Source organism: Watersipora subatra, chromosome 1 (genome assembly GCF_963576615.1).
Source record: "Watersipora subatra chromosome 1, tzWatSuba1.1, whole genome shotgun sequence".
NCBI classification, from domain to species: Eukaryota; Metazoa; Bryozoa; class Gymnolaemata; order Cheilostomatida; family Watersiporidae; genus Watersipora; species Watersipora subatra.
Window position 1 is genome coordinate 72208828 of NC_088708.1, and position 22292 is coordinate 72231119.

Here is a 22292-nt window from a genome sequence, read left to right on the forward strand (position 1 = left end):
TACCAAATACACCAGCATGTACCAAATACAACAGCTTGTACCAAATACACACGTTTGTACCAAATACACCAGCATGTACCAAATACAACAGCTTGTACCAAATACACCAGCTTGTACCAAATACAACAGAGCTTGCATCAGCATGGGTTGCCAACCTTTATTGCATAAACCATTAGCCAGCCTTATCCATCAGCTAGTCAGTCAAGTAGGTAAGTTAAGTAGGTAAGTTAAGTAGGTAAGTCTAGACAAACCTGATTTCAGAAGCCTATTACTCAATGTATCCACTGTTCTTTCAAGTTGATTGTTCTTTTCCTTCAAGATTCTGTTTTCAGCTCTTGACTCGTGTAGCAGCTTAGAGACCGTCTGCAGTCCGTCATTCTTCAGCCTACGCATTTAAGACAAACATTTCAGCCTCCTCTACATTCACAGAAAGTGAGCGTGTACTGTACATTACCGTTAGCGTCTGAACAAATCCGTGTTACCTTTTGGCATCAAGAACATGGAGAATCTCTATCTGCTGAGCAGACAGATCGCTCATGATGAGTCGGTGGATCAGGCAAGACCGCTTGCGCGGTACAAATACCAACCATGAATGAAACAAGTAATGCAATAACTACTATTCTGATATAAAATTGCAATCATATCATTGGCAGCGTGATCATATCATTAGCAGCGTTATCCTAGCATTGGCAGAGTGGCAATGAATAATAGATTATCGCGTGTGAGGAAAGACAATAGCGCAAGGATTAGCGCAACAGACGCACAAGGTCAATTAGTTTAAGCAGAAGGAAAGGATGCGCTGGACTGGAATCAATACAGGCACGAGACAGGAGAGGTCTCCTAATGGCTGCCTGCAATCCCAGATAAGAGATAAACTAATATTAACATGTAGTGTAAGTGTCTACGATAGAGACTATTAGAATGTCAGTGAACAGCCATTTCTTCATGTAATTAGCTATGACAGTAACAGCTCCCTGTCCACAACAAATATTACCAGGGAGACTTTCAAGGGCTACGCTGCAGCACTGATATCTAGAACAAGTTTTATCAATACTACAGTACAGGAGAGGCATAACGCTCTCTACGTGAAAATTATACATAATACACTCTGTGCTGGGTTCTGCCCCTAAATGTGCCGATGCCTAATCCATAACCCGCGAGTGTCTCTATTGACATGCATATCCTATTGTGTATGTACCCATATCTGTTGGAATAAAACTGCAAATATAGCCTCAGATACATTGCTATAGACGTCTCAAATGATTTAAAGATAGGTTGGTTAGAATTCGTCCCATTGTTTTTTTCTAAATGAGTGACCAAGGCTATTGAGATTGTATATTTATCACCTATGTACAGGAGCCGTGAACACTTTTGCAATTTTTGGGGAACCTGGGGGCATCTTGTTTTCTGAGGGTTTTAGCTGTAATTCAGTTGTGTCAACTTTAATCTTAAAACATCAGATCTAAATTTTAATCTTAAACATCTTAAAGCAGTCAGATCACCTAAAACAAAATCTCAAAAATAGAAAATTGTCTATACTATCTGATAAAATCTACTAGAATTCTATGTGAGTACATCTATGTAGAATTCTATGTGAGTACATCTATGTAGAATTCTATGTGAGTACATCTATGTAGAATTCTATGTGAGTACATCTATGTAGAATTACAGCTATCATTCCAAAGAGGCATGACAATATGGCAAATGGCACATATCTATAATATTAGTTGCTAACGGACAACAACATTCAAGTCGGACAACAACATCTAAGTCGGGTTTATGACAACAAAATCTAAGACGGGTTCATATTAGGCGTAGTTGGTTCGAATACATGGCTTATGAAATACTGATGTGTGTAAATGTGAACACACCATGCAAACGTTCTGTTTGCCTTGGTCAAGTTTCCCTGCCTAGCTTCACCGATGTGAACTTTGACCGGGTCAGACAGTGCCTTTGTGGGCATAGACATCCGATGTAAACCAAGCATTTTCATGTTGGCTTACTAAAGTCAAGAGAAGTCATTTGCTTGCAGTGCATAATGAGCAGACAGAGTCAAATGCTGTTATTCTAACAGGACCAGGAACCTTTCACGAGAAACCTCATCTGATAATAGAGAAAATATACAGCTAATTCTCTACTAACACCCACCTCATATCATGTGGGTTTTTCAACATTCAATATAAAATTTGACTCTACATCCAGAGTAATTTCCAATAGATGAATTAAAACGAAAACCAAAAATAGAATATAGTTTCAAGTAGGTATATTAGCCGAGTTAGCTTGAGCTTTCCAAATATGTAATAATATTTTATTGTTTTCAAGGCTGCTAGTAACTGACCACTTGCTCTATAGAAAATGTGTTCGGTTTATATTGAAAATGTTTCTGATTCATCTGTGGGTTTTCAGTAAAGTAACCATACCAATCGCATATCGGGCACTTATGAGATAACCCTGAGCGTATGGACACCTGTAGGACTACAAATCCAGAAGCACCCTTATTGATTATCGCTTTAATGTTTTATTTTGTTACTTTGTAATTGAGGTTTTGAATTTGTGCTGTAGAACATAATAAATGAATTACAGTGTCCTCTAGTAGCAATATTTTCTCTAACATACAACGATACTAGTGTACAAATTATTTCTCTAAACTTATTAACTATGTATGTATACAGTAGACGCTTCTATAAAGTATACTTCCTACAACGTAAATTCCAGATAGCGTAAAAATTTTCTGTGACGTTTTTGCTTCCTACAACGTAAAAAATTCCATATAACGTTAAGTGCCAAGTTAGGCGAGTTTTCATATTCGATCTGATTGTTAGTTTATTTTGCCGCAATTGCAAGAGAAAAGACGCCTTCTGTATAATGTTATATATAACTTTCGTGACATTCTAGTTTGTCGTTGTAGATCGCTAAATGTGTCCACAAAAATGCGAATAGGATAACTGCACAATTGTTCATAAATACAAAAGCGATCGATTGGTTCAGGTGTTACAGCGTCAGTCTACTAGTCTTAATGTCACGAGTTGGAGTATCGTCGAACAATTATCTTTATCCTAACCTTGGCCCCTGGATAGTGATAGACACCAAACAGGTAGAACTGCTTTTTATAGTAAAAAGATTATGTTGTTTTATCTTATTGATGTACAAAATATTTGTTATTAGTCACACTTTGCAGAATAGACTTTGCTGTTCAGAAAAAATAAGCAAATCATTGTAAATGAACGATTTGCTTATTTTTTCTGAACAGCAAAGTCTATTTTGTAAAGCAAAGTCTAAAGTTGTAAATGAACGTCGAAAATGTGCAGCCCCTATTAACTTGTTGTAAATTTACCGCAATTATGGTCTATAAAACCAGTTAGATTGATCATAAAGAGGAGAACAATGGTTTATGCAAACCAATAATTCTGCAGTTACGGTACAGCCCACAAATGAAAAGAGTTAAGTTTTTCCTTTTTGCATTGCCAAAGGGGTGAGATTGGAAAGATTTTGGAACGGATTAGGCAATTTACACGTATTTTACTGTTCCTATAACGTAAATTCCCTATAACGTAAATTCCCTATAACGTAAACGTTCTTGGAACGGATTATTTACGTTATAGGAGCGTCTACTGTATATGTATGTCGAACATTCCTTGTGAAGACAGAATACCTAAATTGTATATTTTCTATTTCCATAACAAACAATTTTCAGTTAGAAATGTAGTTAAATTAATCCCTTCTACTTCACAGCTTCAATTATGGCGGTTTTGCTGCTCCGTGGGTTTTCATTAAACTTCATTTTTATATGTATAGCATGTTTTTGAAGTTTTAAGAGCTTGTAATCACATTTCCACATATTGTGAACCTACAACACAGCCGAGTAAGACATGGTGAATAGTTTGATACCAAATAACTGTAATGTGAATTTTGTTGCAAGTCAACCTTTAAGGCATGATGAATGGCAGCGTCGCAGTCTCTTGATTTAAAAGTCTCCTAGTAATGAGCCGGTTGTAGTCAATGAAAAAAATGGAATCTCTATAAGAATAGCTTGACCGCTTTTCAATGAAATTTGAATGTCTCTCCGACAGAGAATCACCGATAGAAATTTTTACATCATCTCGCTATTCAGACACTGAATTTAGCATTGACTTTACATCTTTGATTCTCGCTACAAGCATACTTCAGTTTCGTTCTCGTGAATCTCTCACGGATTTAAATATTGTATACGCAGCATGTAGACCGACATGTACACGCGATTACATGTCATTATAGTGATTACAAACATTTAGAAAAAAAATGGAATCTTTATAAGAAAAGCTTGAGACTGCTTTTCAATTATTAAATGAGATTTGACTGTCTCTCCAACAGAGAATCACCGATAGAAATTTTTACATCATCTCGCTATCCAGACGCTGATTGGTTAAAAAATATTTAGCATTGACTTTACATCTTTGATTCTCGCTACAAGCATACTTCAGTTTCGTTCGCGTGAATCTCTCACGGATTTAAATATTGTATACGCAGCATGTAGACCGACATGTACACGCGGTTACATGTCATTATAGTGATTACAAACATTTGGAAAGCAGCTCAAGTGATATGAATTGTAAAAATTATGGTTCACACTTATAAAATCTAGCCTTGACTTGGGAAAAATTTCCAAGTGGGTCAGGAATGTAACCCTGTGAAGGAAGAGGGATTCCTGTATTGAACAATAAAATACTTCAACATGATATAATATGCCCACATTACTGTTAGCAAATGTTTTTGTAATCTGCAAGTGAAAATCGAAGGTTATTTTGATGTTTATTGATTTTAGGTGCGCTGTGTTGGGGTGAATCGACAGCTAGTTGATTATTAATACTCAACAAGCTGATATGTTTGTTAATGATAGGTAAACTGTGGGTCGATTGATACATTATTCGTGTTGTCAGAAAGCGCACTGGAAGCTGGGTGAACTAAAAGATCTCTGGCCATGCAAAAAATGTAGAAAATTTTGCAAATCACAGGCCACTAATAAATTCTAAGCGAACTGTGTGAATGATAGAACTATCCTTATCTTGTTTTCTCTCGCAATAATGTATGGTCATTATTTTTACCATTTTCTTTGGTGAGAAGAAATTGCACATTTGATCAATACCAAACTGTCTCGGAACTAAAGAATGTTCAGTGGTGAGCGAGCGTGTACCAGGGTTATTTAGTCACAGGTGGGCCTGCTCAACGGTGAGCCAGCTGGTAGCCGGTTTCTCACGTAACACACTCAGTAGCTTGCACCAATCTGGATCCCTCCCAGGGCTGGCCATATAACAACTGCGTCTATGAAAGCCAGACGCCTCTTCACTTTCCCTAAACCTCATTGACATTGAACTCATGCTTAGAAATCTTATTTCTCTTCATAAAATTGTTAAGTTAAGCACCTGAACCTTGAAATATCTCCTAAGGTCAGCCAGACAAATCAATATATCCTATCAATGTTGTGTGTGAGAAAGCATGGCTGATGCAGGCATCGCAGCTCGCAGTAATGTGATATACATGTATATATCTTACGGTTTGTTTAACTTGTTTGCTTTTTTGCCAATTTAAGGGCATATAAAAACTGAACTGAAAAATATGTGAACGCTCTCATTTATACAGCGATTGTTTATGAAATTATTAAAGACTAGTTATTTAAAAAAAAGAAAACAACTCAGTATTTCAGCTACATGGGACTCATCAGTTGATCAAACTACAAGAGGCATTAACAAATACAATGTGCTGTTGTTTTTGAATGCCCTGAACAGTCTTGAAAGCTGGGTATAGGACTGCGGCAGTGTTGACAGTTGGCAAGGTCATCTCCCCGCTAAGCATTTGGGAAAGTTATTGACAAGACCTTTTCAACATGTGCTGACAGTAAAATGTGTTGCAGAAAAGAGCTTTTCTGCTGGCCCTAACAACAAACGGTGTACGAGATATGGTGAAAGTATGGAAGCGAGCGTGTATTTCTAGTGACCCATGCGCTGAGTCTCCAGGGAATGTGAGACAGTTGATAAGCAAACAGTCAAACATTTACTACAAACAGCTCAACTTTGAGTGCCAAGAGGCATGTTTGTTCTTCGGATGGTTTCTTAATATGCTTCTTGACATTTAAATCTTAGATGAGTGTAAACTTCTCACTGCAGTAACAGAAGAAGTCCAAAACTAATCCTTGTATGACTGTAGTGTTTCACCATGGGTGATAAGCCTATTAGGGCTAATGGCTCAGTAAAAGATGAGTGTAAACTTCTCACTGCAGTAACAGAAGAAGTCCAAAACTAATCCTTGTATGACTGTAGTGTTTCACCATGGGTGATAAGCCTATTAGGGCTAATGGCTCAGTAAAAGCATTGTGGGGTTTATATCTAACAAATGGATTATTTTACAATTAAATAACACTCAGCTTTTACATCCATACATTGCTTGTACGTTTCATAAAAATAATCTCATATTTTGAGAGTTTGATGCCAACTAGGCTGTAAAACTTGGAATAAATAGCCAATCAGCATTGCACCGTGACTCCTTACCCCCTAGCACTGACACTGTGTCTTACTATCATGCCCCAAGTTGCTAGCAAGCCATACCGTATCAACTGGGACCCAAGAATGTTTCAATCCTACAGTAAATACTAGTGACCAAGACTTGAAGACTGGGTGTGCTCATATTTACTGCTATTAAATATCAGGGAAAGCTCAAGGCTGGTTCACACTATATCGCCGTATCTCGGCGGTGATGCCACAATACGTCAGTGATCATCGATGATAACGATGTTCACGCTATCAAATACTTATCCCGTTTGCATCAAAAAATAGTTCATGACATAGCGTTCCCATTTCTCTTTTTAAATTTTCGCGAATAAATCTTTGTTTTCGCGTGCTGGAATTAAATACTAGTCCTGCAGCGACTATCATCAGCGGATATGAATAAATCACACTATTACTATCGCCGAAATGGTTTGCATTTGAAAGGCGATCGTCGATGCTCGGCGAAATATCGCTAAAGTTTGACTGCTACAAACTTTCCCGACATGTCCTCAATGCTTCGTCAATGCCATCAATTCACGGTTCGTATAATCGACGATAAACGCCGAAAGGAAAGCACTGACAAACGGCGATATAGTGTGAAAAAGCCTTTAGGAGCAAGTCATATGAATGATGTTGAACAATAAGCCTTTACAGAGAAGTGAATGAGTGTTTAAATAAGGCCGATATTGTGACTTCACAATTTCATTGCAATGCTTGGAGCATGTTTTACCCAAAAAACATAAAAATGCCAGAAACTACTAACCTGAAAACTGATATTCCAGAGCATTATTTTAATATTTTTATTTGCAAAGCTATCATTAAACTCCAATCGGTGATTGAAAGCCATCATTTGGAGCTAGATTTTACAAACTACAAACCTAGGTCAAATCATTAGTCTTAATTTTCTATTTCGAAACGCAAACCCCTAAGGAGAGACGACTGTGCAAGTTGGCCTGGTGTATCGTTGAATGACAGTGTGTTGGAACTATAAGTTGTTATAACAAACAATTGACATAAAAACTTGTTAAATGGTTCAAAAGGCAGGTGTGTCAACCACGGATATTACCGTTCTGCCAAACCCCTCACAAACACACACAAATACCCCATGCAGCAAGACATATTGCTATATAGCTTCTCGCAGCTATATTAAAGCTCGTCTTTACCTCTCCTTCACACAGCTAATAAGGTCTCTTTCTCCTTCTGCTGCGGGCTCTTTGACATTGCCCTTCAGCTTTAGGCTGGCTGCTGCCGAGCCCGCTGCCGCATCAGACATCTAAAAAAAGAAGACACAAAGCTTGGTTACCTGAATCGGTGCAGAGCTCCCAGGAAGAGTCTTCGCTTTTTTTCCATCTGGTAGGCAGCACCATGAACCATGCATAATTTAAAAGTGCATAGATGGTGAGAGTTGCGAACACAACCAACTACTGACCAGCGACCAGAGTCTCAAAGGCTATAAATACGCTAGAAGCGATATCATAACTCGCTAAATAATGGCAAGGCACTCCCTATGGAAATGCATCAGACCTCAACTCGCATGTCATTGGCTTATTCCTATGAGTCAGCGATTAAGGTCAAATATAGATGAGAGTCAATGTTTATAGTAGGAGCGATGCTGCCAGCCAATATAGCAGCGTGCCTTTATTCGCGGAGAGAGTAGCCCTTGTCGCGCTGCATATATAGATACATAATAGCTGTGTAATCAATACACATTATATCCGCAGATGGGGTTAATTAAAATAAGCAGATCGTTATACTGGACAATAGCGCTAAAATATCCCACACTAGCACTGTATATAACCATTCTACACTACCAGTAAAAGTTACTACAATGGCCTGACAATGTTCTACCCTGGATTACAGCTTTACATGTGTTACCACAACAATATTATACACTAACACTACAACATTGTACCCTGCATTACAGTTTTACATGTGTTACCACAACAATATTGTATATGCTAGCATTACAACATTGTACCCTGCATTACAGCTTTACATGTGTTACCACAACAATATTATATGCTAGCACTACAACATTGTACCCTGCATTACAGCATTACATTTGTTACCACAGCAATATTATACACTAGCACAACAGCAAGACAGCAGCTTGAACACAGTGTAGGATAATTAGTAGTTGCTACAAACAAGAAAGTAGAAGATGGCAAGTTCAGCCCAAAAGTCCATCAGTGATGCAAGTCCTTGAGTTAGTGTTAGAAACAACTCTACAGTTACCAAATTGTTTTAATTGCAAGATTCTTACAGTAACTGTACTACTTCCTTGAAAGTTGACTTGCAACAAAATTCACATTACAGTTATTTGGTATCAAAAGATTCACCATGTTTTACTCTGCTATGTTGTAGGTGCAAAATATGTGGAAATGTGATTACAAGCTCTTAAAAGCTCAAAAACGAACAGTTAATTGCAGCCATCACAAAACCCGATTGATTGAAATCTCTTTATTTCAATGATATACTCAAACATTGTGGTTATTGTTTTTGATCACTCGTAATTAAAGGCCAATAAAAGGCTCAATATAAAATGTTTCGTAGCACTAGTTTATGACAAACTTCGGGTTCTACTGACAAGCCCGAATCAAATATATATGCTCCCTACTTCACAGTTTTGTTTCGACTTGGTCAAATCATCTAGTCGTAATCTGATCGTGTGACCTATACTTCCTGCCAAATGGCGCGAACAATTTCTGCAGCATTTTTCGACTATCACAGGTCACTAACAGGCTCCTCATGTTTATTAGAGAATATGCACTCCTTCGAGTTAAAGTTGAAAAATTAAACAAATTTTTACTTTAGGTTTTGAGATATCAGTACTCAAAGTGACAGCATTACAATGATAATGAAATGGTCGCGTAAGGGCAATAGACATGGTTTTATTGAATGCGTGTAGTATATTTGTGAAAATACTTCAACGAATGTTGCATGAAAGTGTAAACAGAAGCCATCGTGTTCAACTACATCCCATTTGAGCTGTTTTGGAAAGGGATTCTAATCTACGACGTTTTTGTGATGGCTACGATTAACTGTTAGTTTTTGAACTTTTAAGAGCTTGTACTCACATTTCCACATATTTTGCACTTACAACACAGCAGAGTAAGACATGGTGAATATTTTAATACCAAATAATTGTAATGTGAATTTTGTTGCAAGTCAACCTTCAACTGAATGAGGTGTGACAACTCCCATTGGTGAGTTGATGAGGTCTAATGTCTATATGATGTTGATATGATCGTTAATAGTTGATAATAACACCTCTTTTAGATCAACCAGCAAATGGTCAATCATAACCTTTATTCCATTGAAAGTTATATATTATATATAATTATACATACTAAAAGTATTATAAATATATAAACAAACTTGAGCATAGGTGATTTAGTCCACCCATTTAATCTGATATAAATGTATGTGTACATTGAGATACTAGTTGCTGTATATATTATATCACAGATGTGAAAAGCTCACACTAATACTCTGTCTTGCACATATAATTACAGCATGTTGCAGATGCTACCACTAGCACTTACTAGCTACATGCTAGCACTTACTAGCTGATATGTTCTCTATTCTATGAGTACCATTAAATAACCTTGCTGAGTTGTGAGAGATGCAGGTAGCATAAAACAGCCACCTTTAGCTACAGTTGCGCATTTAGGAGCCCGAGTATTATAGACTACCCAAAACTGGTTTACTTAGAGAGCCCAATCCCACACTCTATCGCAGACATTCACAATCTAAGGCTGCTAAGGACTCCTAATTATTATATATAGAGATCTAAATACGTACGGTATATGCTGCGTAGCCAATTGCTTGAGGATACACAGAACAAGAGGACATAAATCCAAAATACCTTCCACAATGTACAAGCAACGACTGGATTAAATACATGTACATGCGAGTGAAGCATCTCTAATTCCCATGCAAGTGTAATAAATGGGAGCTTATCATTACTTAAGTTTTATTCACAATGATAGTTTCTACTGTTTCACCCTATAAACATCATATATATCGGTCTTGATATGATTGGTTTAAGGTCGTCTCACAATGTAGAATTGGGTTCAGGTTTATACTGGTCTGGATTTCACTTCAGCCACATCCATCCGAAAGCTGATGTGGCTTACATAAAACACAGATTATTTGAAATTTCATGTGTCAGATTTATGAATTGTTAATAACTTCTGATACAATACTTAAACATGTTTAATCATTGCTGAAACATGTTTGCTTTGAAAATTCAAAGTAATATTACTATGTTGCTTTAAACGTTCAAAATAATGGTAAGTTCTAGAAATTGAATAAAACGCTATTTGACAAGAACCTCACCGATAGTCCATAAAAAATACTTTCTATTCAAGCATCTTACTAGAACCTAACTGAAATCATCATTATAGAACAGAAAACTTTCTTTTCGACGCTATAAATTTATCTTTGCAAATGATGAAAAAACAACTCCTGGTTTATTGAAGTTAGCACAAAATATTGAAGACTGACAATAACCTATGAGTGCTCACATATCACGGTGGATTGATAGCCTTTCAATATAGTGGTTGAAGCAGTGTTTAAAGCACATAAATTACATAATTTTTTTATTGTATATTTCAATAAATCAGAGTCCTGGCTTTCGAATGAGCTATTGTTTGCCATGGTGAGACAGACATTGGTTGGCGTTTATAGGATTTCCCCAGAGCTCTACCGCGAAAAGGTTTACTGGCAGTCTCGAAAATTGTGACGTCACAATTCTCACATTCGTTGTTGTGTGCTCTTACCGCTTATTTATCAACTACGAAAGTGACGATAATGACACTAGTGGCAGGCGAAGGTAGGACAACTCCAGAGAACGAATGAAGATAACAAAGGAATCAGTGTCATTAGTTCTCCATGTACATATTATTTCTATGATAAGTACCTCAGACTCCAAGAACCATACTATATTTTCCCGATGATATTATGCACTAGCTCTTTATTTTTAATGTGATGTTGAGGGTGACGACTGAGACTAATTAATTTCAAGCATTGCTGATCTCGCGAAAGTGCGATTGACGTTTAGTCCTAGGGCCACGCAACCGCAGGTCATAATTTAATCGATGTGATCTCATTACCTTTATCAATGACAGTACATTTATTGAAGCATAATAAATTAACCCAGAACATGTGTTTGTGTTGGTCGGGCGTTAGCACGATCGCGGGCATTGTTGATTATCTAGAATCCTAGTTTATTATTAGCGCTCTCCGGGTTTAACAGCACCGAATGTCACAGAAAAACGCAGCCTCAATGGCAGCAAAAGGGATCGACGACCTAAGGCTAAATGAGAATGATAACGCCACATTTCGAGTACCTGAACCAAGTGTTTTTTTTTGCAGGACGTACTTTTGACACCCCGTTTTTTATAGTTCTATTATTCTTTGTGTATTGAATATAGGCTCATTCGAAAGCCAAGACTTTGATGTATTGAAATATATAATAAAAAAATTATGTAATTTATGTGCTTCAAGGCAATTTTCTTGAACTGGTTAGTATCTTTTATACAACAACATATAAAATCAATTCTGAAAACAACCAGATAGAAGCTATTGCCTGTTGGAGTTTATTTTTGCGTATTACCTGAGAGTTTAATTCATAATGGAGATCATGTAAAATAAGTAAGGCTACAGTCCTACATTGTCTTCATTCCTTGCAAGGAAAAATTAGATGCGGATAATCACAGGTGTGAGAGAGTGTGGGAGATAGATATAAAAAATGAAAGATAAAACTGAATATTCTAAGATGCTCAGTTTTATCACCTTTAGAGTGTTGTTCATAAACTTGCAGACTGATAGAAAACAGTTCTATGTTGCGCATCAAACTTTGTTTATAATTATAGCAGAATGACTCGTATGACGATAAGAAATGTAGCTAGAAAACTACAGATCAAAGTTTATTTTTATATTAAAGGATAAATCTATACTCTCTACACGTGAACACTGATTTCCAAGCATCTCAGATGGCAATAAACAAAACCGAATAAATTGTGGTGAGCAAATAATCCGTTCTGCTCTCATTTTCAAGAAACTAAACACTTTCATAGAATTCTTTAGATGACTTTCAAATTAAAGCTGGAGTAATAGCCTTGTGTTGATACTAAATCACATTTGCACAAAACTATAGGTGTCCTTAAGTGAGATATTGCCGAAGCCGGGCCGTAGGCTACAGACACACACACAAACAAAGGTCTTCGTAGTTATGAGCAAAAACAAAAGTATCTATCTAAAAATCTCACCAATCCGATGAGCAGCACACACAAAAACTAAACCAATCGACAGCACTACCCATCATGTCAAAATATTCCAAGTTTCAAGTCATGTCTTGTACGACTCACCTTATGGTTTCTCAAAACTTGTCTCTCAAGTCCCTATTAATTGGAGACTGTGTAATTGCTATTTTCTAAATGGTCACTGCTACTTAGCCTAGCGTTCTGTTTCAACGACTCAGTAACTATTGGGCATCCCTGAGTGCTCCCAAACGTTTCACCGATAGTTACCGATGTGTTGCAGCAGGACGCTAGGTTAGGCTAGCAGCGACCATTTAGAAAACAGCAATCGGACAGTCTCAAACTAATAGGGACTTAGAGACAAGTTTTGAGAGACCATAAGGTGAGTCGTACAAGACGTGACTTGAAACTTGGAATATGTTGACATGATGGGTGGTGCTGTCGATTAGTTTAGTTTTTGTGTGTGCTGCTCATCGGATTGGTGAGATATTTTGGTGGATACTTTTGTTTTTGCTCATAACTACGTTGACCTTTGTTGTTGTGTGTGTAGCCTACGGCCCGGCTTCGGCAATATCCCACTAAAGGATACCTGTGCACAAAACCATAAAAGTAAAGCAAAAATTATCAAAACCAAGTTTCCATAAATTGATAATGAAAACCTTTATTTATCAAAAACTAACCATATTATAGTTTAGATAGAAACAGTAACTCATGCTAGATTATTCTGCTGGATGGCATGGTGTGCTATGTCATCATATTATCTCTTTGTTTACAGATACCTATGTTTAAAATTTCAAGTGAGTCTCTGAGAGCAATCGGGATTGAGAGTTAGCAGCCATATGGTAACTTTATTACTTAGTTGCTGCTAGTTAATAAACTAAAATAACGTTGCAGTGGCTATACTGCTTGCAACGTTATACACATAATTGCGTTAAAATTCACTGTCTCAAATGGTTAAGACGAATGGCTACCCCCTAGTAATAGATAGAAAACAGGAGCATTGATGTTGCACTGCCATCTGTTTTACATCATACATGTAAGTTCAACAATATGCTTATTCTGCGTATGGCTACATGCATCTTAACTAAAGGCCATTGCTATATGGCAGTGAAGCTGCAGCCAAATTTTTCAAAATAGCAAAAAATATAATTCGTAATATCTAGAAATATATGTGTATATAAATAAAGAAAGTATGCAAATACGTCGAATTTCATGCTCAGCTGCTCACCTTTGTTGCTGCTAGGCGTGATGAACATATTGGAAAGGCGTAGTATAGTAATTCACGTTTCTTAATCAGCCCTTAGCAACCATACATTAAATACTTAAGCTAGCATCCGATAGTTAATTAACACACCAACGTCTTAGATTTACTTAAACGAGTGTAATGTCGATTAAGCTTCCAACACGCTTATATAAAATATTGCCTTAAATATCCACAATAGGTTATCAACTTGACTCGGAAGCTCCCAATGTAGCTAAAACCATTGCCGAGCACGTAGAAGTGTAGAATATAAAAGTCATTAACCAGCAATCTCGACGCTATAGACACCGAGACCATATATCTAGCCCGAACAATCCTGAATACGCGCTATTACTAAATCAGCGGCTAAACATTTAAAAGTAGCGACAATTGGTTTAGTGACACCAGCCTAAAATTGGCTTATTTTATGGTAGCAAACGTATTTTAGCTGTCGTTTGTCTTCAAATTTATGCAACACTTACACAGCAACTTATTCTTAAATAAATTGCATTTAAATTTAGGTAATGTTATAAACTAACTTGTTGCTCGTTTGGTTTAATTAGAATTACAGCGATCGCAACAATTTCATTTAAGCATACTTAGCTTGTAAACTCAGGCTATTCCATTTGGTACACATGATTAAACAGTGTGTATATGTATTTACAAGTCGATGTTTGCACAGCAAGCGGCAGACCAACAAGACCAGTGTCGTATAGGGACCAGTGTCCCTATACGACACTGAACAAGACGAGTTGGAGTTGTTTGCATACTTGCCAACGCTCACGCTTTGGGCGTGAGACTGACGCATTTGCCTCACGCATCTCACGCCCGTGTCACGCGATTGCCCCTTTTACCCAAGCAAACCTGTTTTTTGCCCCAATCTTCAAGTAGTAATCATATAGTTACTACTAATAAACAACTATATATAAACATATTTGTGGCATTCTCATCTATCAATAACCTCCACGCAGACCTGCCAACCCAAGAGTGGGGCAATGCGTGAGGTTTGGTTTTGGGGCAATTGATGTATCAATGATAGTATATATAAAATGGCCATAAAATGGTGGAAATTGGGGCAAAAACCTCACGCATTTTCATTTTTTCTTTTGAGGTGATTGCGTGCATACCTGCCAACTCTCACGCATTGGGTGTGAGACTCACGCAATCGCCCCAAAGAAAAAATGAAAATGCGTGAGATTTTTGCCCCAATTTTATATATACTATCATTGATACATCAATTGCCCCAAAACCAAATCTCACGCATTGCCCCACTCTTGGGTTGGCAGGTCTGATTGCGTGAGTTTCACGCCCAGGTCTGCCAACCCAAGAGTGATGCAATGCGTGAGATTTGGTTTTGGGACAATCGATTTATTACTGATGGTATATATAAAAGTGTGGAAATTGGGCCAAAAATCTCATGCATTGCTCACGCATTTTCATTTTTTCTTTGGGGTGATTGCGTGAGAGTTGGCAGGTATGCTCACGTCCAATGCGTGAGAGTTGGCAGGTATGCCTCCACGACATGTGGTTTCCATCAATAATATACAGCCCCCTGTGGGGGCTGTATATTATTGTTTCTATATGTTATATTATCTTTCGCTGTGGTGTTTTATAGCTATGAAAATTTACCCCACTTGTCAAACCCTCGCGTTTTCATTGCCCCCAAAATAGACTCTCACTCCTTTCCCCACTCTAGGGTTGGCAGGTCTGGTTGTTTGTCATTTGAAGTTAACTTCAACCAAAGTCATTGTTGTGTTTGTTTCAATTGGCTAACAAACCTTGTATACCAGTTACGATGTTGCTTCCATGTTGGTGGGAGTAAAGATATACAGCCCCCACATGATGGGCTGTATATCATTGGTGGGAGCCAGACATTGTTCCGACTTGTTCATCCACAAATTTTGCTTTCTACCAGTAAAAAATCTAATGATGGTATCACGAGCTAGCTTAGTCCTGCACTCAAGGATTTCCACCACACCCACCAACCCCCACAAAACACAAGTTGCTTGTGTTTTGTGTGTGTGGGGGTTGGTGGGTATGGCAGAAATCCTTGAGTGCGGGACTAGGCTAGCCCGTAGATGGTATGTTCACCTTCCAAAACAATGTTATGATCATACCGTAGCTATCCTTGCATGTAGGCAGTAAACGACTACAGTGTAAAGAAATATGCACAAAACAAAAAAACTTCACTATGAAAGCAGGATATAGTTTAGTGCATGTCACTTTGTTATATTAGAATAGTTTTTACCATACTAAATAACTTTCCAAAACTTTTTTCATGAAAGATTTTATGTGAAATAAAGCGGTCCAAGGGAGCATTATTTAAAGAAGTTTTAACTACGGGCAAGGTTGAGAAATGAATGCTGAAATAGCTCTTTACTGGTTGATATTGTCAAAAATCACAATGCACATCATCTTGTAGCTGGCTTCTTTCTAAACGACATGATTTGAGTAGGATTTACATGTAGTGTTGCTTTTCTTCAAAACAGTTAACCATAACTGAACAGTCGCATAACCTCAAAGGAAAACCAGGAGCCCATTTAAAACCAAAACGAAAGCGTCTCGAACCACCAATGACATTAGTGTGCCGGATATATTTGAATGATCAGACATTAGGTGAGACAGAGAGAGACACGATATCAAGCGATAAGGCGTAATCAACTACAATGATGCATGGAATCTTACATAGAAAATATGATAAAAAGTAAAGCTAAACAACTGTCCAGCGGAACTCTTATTCCTTAATAATTCCCCTGAATGTGTGTACAGTCATGCTCGTTTAAATTTGGTTTGTTTGCGCTCCATTCGCCTCTGTTTCTTTTCACTGATCTCTTCAACTTCTGGAGCAGGAGCAAAGAACCATGGGCTGGCTATGTGGATCCAGAATAGGTATAGAGCTCTTAGAGGGGCCTATCAAAAACTTTACATCTGAGCACAATTCATCAGACAGATCAAGAAATAAATACCAATGAGAAATTGCTACAAGAGATTTATAAGGTACAGCCTCAAACTAAGGGCAAACATAAGTTGCAGCAGAGGGGCTTCCTGTAAGAGACTACAAACTGTTGTAGGTGCATGCAATATAAAAATCTACAAGCTGTTGTAAATGGACTCGTTACAAGCTGGCATAAATGGCCTCACTATAGGATACTAAAAGCTGTTGTAATTGGGCTCACTAAGAGAGACTACAAGCTGTTGTAAATGGGCTTACTACAAGCTGCCATGAACAGGCCCATTATAAGATAATAAAAGCTGATGTAATTAGGCTCACTGAAAGAGACTACACACAGGATTTACCAAAGAAACTCATGAACTGTTCACTGTTTGTTTGAACTAAACTGGTAAGACTGGTTCAAATAATTTTAATAGGGATGAAATACAACTCGGCATATAAAGAGCCATCTGCTCTTTTCATAATTTTCATTGGATGGCTTAAATGCATACTATTCGCTATCATTAATTTCACCAAGAAAGCAAAAAACAGAAAATTGACGATATAGATGCAGATTTAGTGATTTCTGTATTTTAGTACATGTAAGTGGATAGCGTAAAAGACTTGCAGCAAACAAACTCAAAGACGACTCACCTTAAATAAGCCGGAGTGATCAATAAACTACCATATACACTCATATATCCTAGTTTAAAATATAAAATAACTTACCAAACAAAAGAGATTTTAACACTTACAAGCTCATAAATCTAATCTCATATAAATGAAATAAAACAACCTCTCGCATGTGCAATATCATCCCTGTTACCATTCAATCACACGCAGACTTAAATAATGAGACCGTACTAAACAAACATAATTACCACTCAATACAACTCACTGTTAATGTTAATAGTAACTCTGCCTTGATTAAAATAAAACTTATCGAATCCGATCGCATACATTGTGGTCACTATGGGCATGACTATTTGGTTTTCTCAATCAGCTGACCATAACTCGCTGTGATTGATCGGTTCCTGCTGGTCACGTGAAGACTTATCTGCTGCTTCTGTACATTAGCAGTGGTAAAATTCACAGAGATTTAACCATGATTTAAAGACAAATATTTAACTATGAATTGCATATCAATACTCTGTTGTTATTAGTTCAAATAATGCGCATTTGTGGTTGTTTATGTAAGTTTTGACAAAATTCCTCATTTTGGGCGATTCTTTTAGAAGTCGCTTTTATGAGAGTATGCATCGCAAATTATGTTGGATTGATAAAATAACAAGTCTTAATTTCTAAGACAATAATAAAAACTATTTGCAGTTTGTTCCAGATCCATGTGACCAAACTGCTACCTAAATTTGCAAACATATTATTGAGCAAAGAGGTTGTGAAGTGCCTTATAAGTTAGACGTGGATACGAGAGCAGCAATGGATACTCACCAGCAGCAATAATAGCCAGCACCATTCAGATGCTACTGATAAGATTATAGCTATGCTTGTAAGTATGATTATGTCTTTGCAGTGCCTGCAACAAACAGCAGCAGTAGAGCGATATTAGGTTTATAGTAATGTAGTATTTAATGATGAGGTGTTGCAACTTATAAAAATTTAATCTTAAATTATATTTTTATTCAGTTAGACTTTATTTATCCAATTTGACAAAAAGGATGACTGGTATTTCTGAAAAAATAGTGTGTGCCTTGTTATCCTTCCAATATTATTTACTCATAGATAACTCAGGTTTCCTCTGACTGTCGGTATCATTACCAATTGAGTATTGTCAAGATGACAATACTCACGAAATTACAGCATCTCAGTTTTTCAGTAAACCTAAAAATATTAATCTATTACGCCAATAAACTGAGTAGAACTTTTTATTGTTAGCGAATTTAAAATAATCAAAAAAACATTTTAACTTTTCAATTATAAAAATTAGTGTGACCTTTTGCTGGAACTACTGACCTGAATACTAATGCAGTTTTGAAATTAATCTAAAGGTTATTAGGTTATTACTTCTTACAGGTTAGATAGTTCTCCTATTACACATTCATTTAATACTCCAGAGATAGTCAAGTAAATCTACTTCCTATATTGACCGACAATAAAAGAATTGTAGTAAAAATCTTGTTACGGGGCTATAAATTGTTATCTCAGTCTAATGAATGCAAAAAACTAGAAATGTCTACCCTCATTAAGAAAGACAGCAATAACTAGGAGTGGACACCCTTCTCGAGAAACAAAAATAACTAGGAGTGTAGACCCTTCTCAATAAGGGGAACAGAAATAACTAGGAGTGGATACCCTTCTCAATAGGGGAGACAAAAATAACTAGGAGTGGACACCCTTCTCAATAGGAGAGACAAAAATTACTAGGATTGGACATCCTTCTCAACAGGGGTGACAAAAATATTCAGGAGTGGACACCCTTCTCAACAGGGGTGACAGAAATAACTAGGAGTGGGCACCCTTTTTGATAGAAAAACAAAAATAACTAGGAGTGTACACCCTTCTCAATAGGAGAGACAGAAACAACTAGGAGTATACACCCTTCTCAATAGGAGAGACAGAAACAACTAGGAGTGGACACCCTTCTCAATAGGGGAGACAGAAATAATTGGGAGTGTACACCCTTTCTCATTAAAGGAGACAGCAATAACTAGGAGTGTACACCCTTCTCTATAGAGAGACAAAAATAAACCACAAAAGTATGAAGATTAGACACAGAGAAAATAATCCATTACTAGGAAATATGAATATTTGATACACATCTGTACATTTTACGCAAATATAGGTATCTTATAAAATAAGCATGTGGTAGTTTATAACCCTATAAAAGTGTGTAAAACAGGTAAACTTGGTCCCAACAAACTGCTGTGCTGTAATAGAAGATGAGCATGAAGATGCGCATCATAATTTGTTATGAGCGCAATTTAAATAGTAACGCTGCTTTTAGAGACTTGCTCGGATGAGTTTAACGACTGGTTCACTGTATGCTGAGTATTTACTATTGTTACTACTAGTGTATTTTACATATTAGAAAAAAGTGGTACAGGTCGTCGCTCTTGCGTCTATAAGTCAGTTTTTCGATGACCACACGCAATCTTCCATGAGTAATAGCAATTTAAAGACTAGATTTATGGTAGCCAAAAGAAATATGATATATAATAGCGCAAGGTGATTGCGATAAGATTACAAAAATGATTTATAAGAATAGCTGAAGGGCATTCACCTGACTTATTTAAAATTTAAGAGTGGCTCTGTAAGATTTTCCTAATTAGTGAGTAGTGAGACAGGGATCTGCTAGTTCTTAGATTACAGGCACTTGTATACTCACTCAGCGAGTCCATTCTTCATATTTAGGTCTGTACCGCAATCAAGCACCTCTCCTTGTAGGCTGTGCTTGACACGCGCCATCATTTTCATGAATTGATACGTGCACCAGAAAATGACAGCACTCACTGAGTGCATCGTCTAAAGAAGGTAAAACTGATGATTGAAAAGAAATGTTTTTTATAGAAGCCTACTTATTTACTGAGAGATATAGCTGCAACTTGATTGCTTATAATGCCTTATATTATATGTAATATTTGTGCATTCAAGTTAATAGGCTTACTATAAAATTCATTATAAGCACGAAAATCACCTACTTGACCCAAAAGTTGAGCAAAGAAAAGTTCGGAAAAAAAAACGACAAGACACGACAGAACTCGCTTCGCGAAAAGATGCTCAATTTGTTTCCCATTTCACGTACACATTAGTTTCACATGAAACAACAGGAAAGTACAAGCCTCACATCCAGCCTCACAGCCAGCCTCAGGTTAGGTGAATGGCTGCCTTTAGGCTTTTGATGCATCGCTAAGTAGCTCAAAAACCTACTCTGAATAGAAGTAAAAATTCTTCCTTTGATGAAACAAAAATACTTAAATACTTAAAAAAAATCTATAAAAATTTTGAACCTAGAAAAATACATTATTGCAAAATATCTAAATGTTAGTTAAAATATCATAACCGAACATTGTTATAAAAAGTGGCAACACTTACTAAAAAATATAGCCAGACTTTAACAAGGCCTGAGGCTAGTAACTAATAAAATGTTTTTGGTAGCACATGAGCTGCAGGAGTCGTCCTATCAATTCACAGCGGTAGAAAACACCTCGGAAACCATGTGAAATCTAGAATCTTAGCGTTGCATATAAAACTAGTAACAGTTAGAACCATGCATTGCTCTACACACAAACTTGCCAACTTAACCAAAAGCAAAAAGTTGAGCTAGCAACAACACTTACGTAGAATGTTGTAGATAATTTTGGGTAGTAAATTGCCAGCTGTGATATAACAGGAATAGCCTGCAAAAGAATGAGAATCAGAACATAAGAAAGCGATAAGATCAATCAGCAGGCTTTCAGAATGACTTAAGCAGCTATATTACAGCAATGCATATTAGCACATGCGTGATCAACCATCTGCTATAAGAATGCAACTGGTTAGTAATAGCACCTGTGACATGGAGCACCAGTTTGTGGAGCCGACACAAGAGCATATTGACTGATACTCTTGACAGGTGCTACCGTGATGTTGTTGTTTATCTTGGACTTGATATGAAAGCAATGACATACCCATAATTGGTACAATTGGCACAGAGTTTTTCCACATTCAGACTCAACAATGGTAGTGTATAGAGCTGTCATACAGACCCTTCAGCTAAAAATAAGGATCATTTTAGTTATGTTTATTAAACACTTACCAGCACGAGTATAGTGACATTTCTATAGAACAGGACTGTGTCTTCGTTTTCTTTAATTATTGTTTTCTCACCCCGCGTCGCCTGTTTTCCAGGTTTAGTAGTAACATGTGTCATATTATTGTCTTTCTTGCTCTAACAACGCAAAATAGTGAAATCAGTTTAATAGATAGAAGAGAGTTCCTGCAATAGATAGAATTAATAGATAGAAGAGTTCCTGCAATGAGTGCAAATAGAAAGGTTAGAAATAATAATTAGAGATGAACTGCAAAAAATATCGAATATAAAAACAAAACAGTTTTGAGTATCTCTATGACTACCTCCACCTAAGCATCATGTCTCCTGTATGGCTAAAACTACACCTCATGTTAACTGTCTTTAATGTAAAAATGGAAAAACAAAAAAACTGTTTCTATCGCTCATTTCTCTTTATTTATATTATTATTATTTATATTTATTAGAGTTTGGTTTCTATCAGCTAATTTAGCTTTTAAAATTTAGTTTTTTACAGTTTAATGTTATAAATACTTGCCTAAAAAATCTATTGTAGATTTTGATCTTCAGAATGAATTAATCGAAATACAGT

General features: G+C 36.8%; 2 protein-coding genes and 1 long non-coding RNA gene across 6 annotated transcripts in view; 1 reads left to right on the forward strand and 2 right to left on the reverse strand.

The window, feature by feature from the left end:
* The window catches only part of LOC137396752 (paramyosin-like), a 32847-nt gene extending 18591 nt beyond the window's left edge, over window positions 1-14256 (reverse strand). For 2 of the 3 annotated variants that reach the window (XM_068083068.1, XM_068083064.1), the window contains exons 1-3: window positions 14013-14256; window positions 7682-7791; window positions 252-385 (exon numbers count right to left, since the gene is read on the reverse strand). In XM_068083068.1, coding sequence (XP_067939169.1) covers window positions 252-385; window positions 7682-7791 — 244 coding nt within the window. In that variant the 5' untranslated portion in view covers window positions 14013-14256. Of the gene's footprint in view, window positions 1-251; window positions 386-7681; window positions 7792-7821; window positions 7950-14012 lie in introns of those variants that run through there. The other variant, XM_068083075.1, reaches the window with a different exon arrangement.
* A 2360-nt stretch (window positions 14257-16616) lies between these two features.
* On the reverse strand, window positions 16617-21836 carry LOC137410469 (transmembrane protein 208-like). Of its 2 annotated transcripts, none has more exons than XM_068095886.1 (5): window positions 21710-21836; window positions 21252-21311; window positions 20300-20436; window positions 18406-18490; window positions 16617-16934 (listed from the first exon to the last, which is right to left on the reverse strand). In XM_068095886.1, the coding sequence occupies exons 1-5, from the start codon at window positions 21821-21823 to the stop codon at window positions 16794-16796; spliced, it is 537 nt and encodes a 178-aa protein (XP_067951987.1). In that variant the 5' UTR covers window positions 21824-21836; the 3' UTR covers window positions 16617-16793. The 2 variants fall into 2 exon arrangements, with proteins under 2 accessions (XP_067951987.1, XP_067951986.1); XM_068095885.1 differs by lacking the exon at window positions 21710-21836 and adding an exon at window positions 21463-21676.
* The window catches only part of LOC137410470 (uncharacterized), a 32563-nt gene continuing 28648 nt past the window's right edge, over window positions 18378-22292 (forward strand). Inside the window, exon 1 of the long non-coding RNA XR_010981212.1 lies at window positions 18378-18463. This is a non-coding gene — a long non-coding RNA (uncharacterized lncRNA). The remainder of the gene's footprint in view (window positions 18464-22292) is intronic.